The sequence below is a fragment of the Sinocyclocheilus grahami genome, unplaced genomic scaffold, assembly GCF_001515645.1.
Source record: "Sinocyclocheilus grahami isolate Dianchi unplaced genomic scaffold, SAMN03320097.WGS_v1.1 scaffold130.1, whole genome shotgun sequence".
Classification (NCBI taxonomy): Eukaryota; Metazoa; Chordata; class Actinopteri; order Cypriniformes; family Cyprinidae; genus Sinocyclocheilus; species Sinocyclocheilus grahami.
This window is the reverse complement of record NW_015505309.1, coordinates 62,053-66,854: the sequence shown is the minus strand read 5'-3', so window position 1 is coordinate 66,854 and position 4,802 is coordinate 62,053. Positions and strand designations below refer to the sequence as shown.

Below are 4,802 nucleotides of genomic sequence, written 5' to 3'. Positions count from 1 at the left end.
AAGTTGATGTATTCCCTCAGCGACCAGCACAGATCAGCTCTAGGCATGACGAAGCTGATATCGCCCTCTTTTGGAAGACCAAACAAAGTAGTTTCGCTTTCACAATGAAGCACACAGCGTCTTCACGACATGGCTGCAGCGGCAACAATACTACAGTGAGAATAAAAGTTATGCCTTCTTTCTTTGTGTGAACATTTGGGCGGCGTTATGCAAATCTTCCAACATAGTGAGGTAGATATGTGGGGGAGTGTTAAAATGAACCGTTTTAGGTAAGCGTGGTTAACGCTTAACTTTTATAAAGAATATCTCTTTGGATTTGAGACTTTAGTCTTTGCAACTTTACAGATCTTCTTTATGCACCAAGAGCTTGTAACACTCCAAAGAGAAAGGAAAAATTTAAAATCGCATCATATGACCCCTTTAATATATCATACATTCACACACAAAGGGGAAAACCATTCATCTATGCTAGAGACAAACCAATATATCAGCCAGGCAAATTAATATGCAGTTTAAGATGATAGGAAGTGACCAATAAAATTTACATGCAGCTTTGTTTTTTTGTTTCTTTTTATGCAATGTCCGAACCAAAGGCTGCACAGGCCTCAAATGTAGGTCCTAACCTAGCCCTCGTCTGACAGTTTACCAGAATTCTTGGCCTGAGATTATTTTTATTCTCTCTCTCTCTCACAGCTACTGTTGCAGCCATTAAAATAGTTCAGTATTGTTTTTAAGGGCAACGTGGTTATATTTCTTTTCGTTTCTTTAAGTTAATTTAGAAAAATGTTTGGAGGGTTTCAGGTTTTTTTTTTTTTTTTAAAGTGACGACCAAGCGGCCAGCAGTAATTGATCATGTTTGACCAATTTAGCCTTCTCAAATCAAGAATTGCCTAAAATAAAAAGATATAAAACACACAGCGCATATCACAGTGTTAGTTTACACGTTTGACCTAGATAAATGTGTGCTGTTAGGCACTTATCCAAGCGTTTGTGTGAAGAGTGGAAGCTAAAGCGCACTTTGCAGGACAGGAAGGCTTCAGCACGATCACATTTTTTTCTTACTAACAATGGAAACAACTTAATGCGCCATCATTTTTGCTCATACGGATAAGAGTAATACAACATTCGCAACTTTAAATGGTCTACTTTTATTTGTGCGCACTCACAATATCAACAAAACAGTGTGCTTTTGTAAAATAAAGGAAATAAAAGAATGTGCTTTCTGCTGTCTCGGTCTCCTTGAACACGAGCGCTTCACAAAAATGTACCAAAACTCAGCAAAGACTTGCTTCAAAGACATGATAAATATATCTATAGAAAGCTTTAAATGACTACAAAACGAAATAATTTAAACTGAAAACAAAAACTCTCTCTCTAGAGTTGCATCCAATGTGCAGATGGTGAGTCAAGATTGTCAACTTTATCTTTGCAACACTGATTCAGAAAACACTAGTTTATTCATAATTTAAATATCTCTGTACTACCCCCCCCACACACACACACACCACCACCCCCCTCTTCATGATAATTACTTTTGCGGTGCTTTGTGGACAACTTTAGCCTATTGTGTGTGCTTGAATGCGGAATTGGCTATAGATAGCCGAAATATTAAAGGCTCATTATGGTTTAGTATTTGAGTAATTAATCTTTAGTCGGGGGCAGCCCTAGTTTTAATCTCTATAACTCTTCCAGCTGTGCTGGAGGCACACTCACTGCTATGCTGCTGGCGGGGACACTAAACACTGTACAAGCCAGTCTTAACAGGAGGTAGCATGGTCTTTATGGCAAAACCTTTTAAAAACATATATTTAAAAAAATTATAAATATATAAAACTCAATAGGCTTATACTGCAAAAAAAGAAATTGTACTTCATTTGCTATCAATGAATCATTTTGTATCAACATTAGATTTAATTTGAATAACCCCATAGTTAACCACTACTAAACAATTCCCATAATGCTGGTAGTGCGGTTACCTGGCAACTGATTGGGCCTCTGGGTAGCGTCCCAGCAGAGCCAGACACTCTGCTTTCAACACCTTGAACCTGTGACATGCAGATGCAGACTCTAATGCCCGATCCATACAGAACACCACCTACAGAGAGACACACACTCATATTCATCTGTTTATCAGTCTCTCAGCAGCTAGAAGAGCAATACAAACATGCTCACCATCCTGAAGTCTCGCTTCTCAAAGCTGATCTCAGCCAGTCGCTCAAATTCCAGGATGGACTCTGCGTTCTTCAGCTGCAAGAGACACAGGAGGTCAGAGTCCTTATGAATGGCACATGGCATAAGTTCAGAGGCGAATATGTATGCCTGCAATGAGACATAACTGTGTATGGTATTTATAATCAATGTACCTCCTGCTGCGCCTGACTGCTTTCTGGTTCCAGCTCTTGAACCTTCTGGAAGCAGCGGGTGGCAGCCATAGCATTGCCAAGCAGCAGGTGACACTTGCCTTCACGCATGTGGCCCTGTGGAACAGAACGATAAGGATTAGTGACATACAATTTAAAACACCCAAAAGAATGTTGACTGCATTTATGCATTTGGCAGATTCTTTTATCCAAAGCTACGTGCATTGCATTTAAGGTATGCATTTTATCAGTTCATGAATTCTAAACTTTGACCTGCAATATTTACTTCAAATACCCTCGAGATTTTAAGTTAACCCTGTAAGGCCTGACATATGAAATAATAGTTAGAAAATATTGAAATGGAATGGTTTACTGAATCTTTGGACAAAATATATATATATATATATATATATATATATATATATATAAAAAAAAAAACAATTCCCCCTTTTTTTTTTTTATTTTAGACTTGAGTGTAATTTTTGATACACCAAACTTTTATGGTTCATATAGTATGACAGAGAAAATATGGAGCTCATACTTGAGGGAAAAAGCATCTTAAATTTTATTCAGATGTCCAAACTGAGAAAAGAAAATCCACAATTTGGTGCAATTACTTATATTTATATGGCCAAAAATTATTCTAGCTTGTAATGTAAATCAATGAGATCTTTAACATTATAGTAGACTACTCGCATAAAATGCATATAAATATCAGCTGTAAGGTATAAAAACACAACTGTTCGGTACGTACCTCAGTTTTGACATCAACGGTTCAGTATGGTTTTGGTACAGCAGGGGGGAAAAACTAAACATAAAATTGCTTTTTTATATATATATTAAACGGCAGTTTACTGAACAAATTGCTCGCTTTAAATAAATTAAATTATAATTAAAATATTCTTAGGGATAAAAATCTACCTCAGATTCTGCTCTAAATTATAGGGAGCCCTTTCACAAGGTTACAATTAACAACAGAGCCCAAACTTAAAATGTAATTACTATTTATTTTTAAATATAATCAACAACAACAATTAAAAAAAAAATAATAATAATAATAATAGTATGCAAACATGTAGATTGCACATAATGCAGTTTTTAAAATTAACTTCTAAATTATTAAACTTCTATTTGTTGGTGGAATATAATCAGTTACACAGTGGCTCTCATAACTTGTTTCATAACGGATTTATTTAAACACATTAAAAAGACATCACTAACAGGTAAAGTAAAATATAATGAGTATATAGTCTAATATTTCACAAAATGCATTTATCTAGACTTCATTTCTCTAGCGAATAGCGAGCGGTGGACACTGATGACTTGCCTGAGGTAAACGAAATGCTACGTGACATTTTGTTTTTAAGCCATTTTACTGACATCTTTCCACGGTTGAAACGCTGATTGAGCGATTACATGAGGTATGAGATGTTCATTCATGATTATTTTGCATTAAAACTAATAGTGAAGAGGAAGGGATGAACGCGCTCCGCGCTGCTGTTTGAACTGAGGCGCCTATACAGTGATCTGTCACGCCACATCAAAGAGCGTCAAAACGGCATTTATTGTTTGAATTTCCTGAAAAAAAATGGACATAATTTGAAAGATGAGAATTTGTTTCTTATCAAAAGTAACAATATATAAAACTGGAAGTTTTCAATGAAGTTCCACTCGTGCAGTGCTCAAAACAATGCATTTATTTGGTACATATGTGTACCGAACCGAAAGTCCCGTACTGTTACACCCCTAATGAGTTGTCACTATATTTCTCAATAACATGTATTAGTAAGATGGTATTTAAATGCTTAGTTTTATGATCAAAGCTCTGTAGTTTTTATTGTGGGGGTCAAAACATAATACAATGTAATATAATGACAACAGAGAGATGTACAAATAAACATTCAACAAAAATGATTTTTCTAAAAAACAATGATTAGATAATCAAATGTTCACCTTGAAACATTAACAATATAAAAGTTATTTTATAAAAATCAGTGAAGGTTTCACAGCAAAAAGACACGTAACATGTCCTGACGGGGAACGTTTTTATGACGATACTTTAAATTTCCCAATAAAAGCGTAAAACTATCAATCAGATGACAGAAGGCATGTAACATTGTATACAACAGGTTTTTCAACAGTTTTGATCATGTTGATAATTTAAAGAAATTTGCATAACGTAGGATAAAATAAGATTTTAAACAAAATGTATTTAATTCTTTTTAGTATTTTGATTGTTTTTTTAATTTTAAAATTATTTAAAAATTCTAAAGATTACATTAATTATTAGCTTCATCAACTCACAAACCCCCTGCAGTTCCCTCATGAACCCCAGTTTGGGATTCATTGTACTAAAGCAATAGGGCCTTTCGCACCGCAGGAACCTTTTCATAGTACTAGAACTAATTGTGGAACTACCCACTTTTTGGCATGTTCGCACCG

General features: G+C 35.2%; 1 protein-coding gene across 5 annotated transcripts in view; it reads right to left on the bottom strand.

Annotated features, from left to right (window-relative positions):
• LOC107590557 (dnaJ homolog subfamily C member 7-like) overlaps positions 1–3,190 on the bottom strand; it is a 12,265-nt gene extending 9,075 nt beyond the window's left edge. For 2 of the 5 annotated variants that reach the window (XM_016279373.1, XM_016279372.1), the window contains exons 1-3: positions 2,364–2,730; positions 2,173–2,247; positions 1,977–2,095 (exon numbers count right to left, since the gene is read on the bottom strand). In XM_016279373.1, the coding sequence (XP_016134859.1) occupies positions 1,977–2,095; positions 2,173–2,247; positions 2,364–2,603 (434 nt within the window). In that variant the 5' untranslated portion in view covers positions 2,604–2,730. Of the gene's footprint in view, positions 1–1,976; positions 2,096–2,172; positions 2,248–2,363; positions 2,731–3,114 lie in introns of those variants that run through there. The other 3 variants (XM_016279370.1, XM_016279369.1, XM_016279374.1) reach the window with 2 other exon arrangements.
• Positions 3,191–4,802: the final 1,612 nt, after the last annotated feature.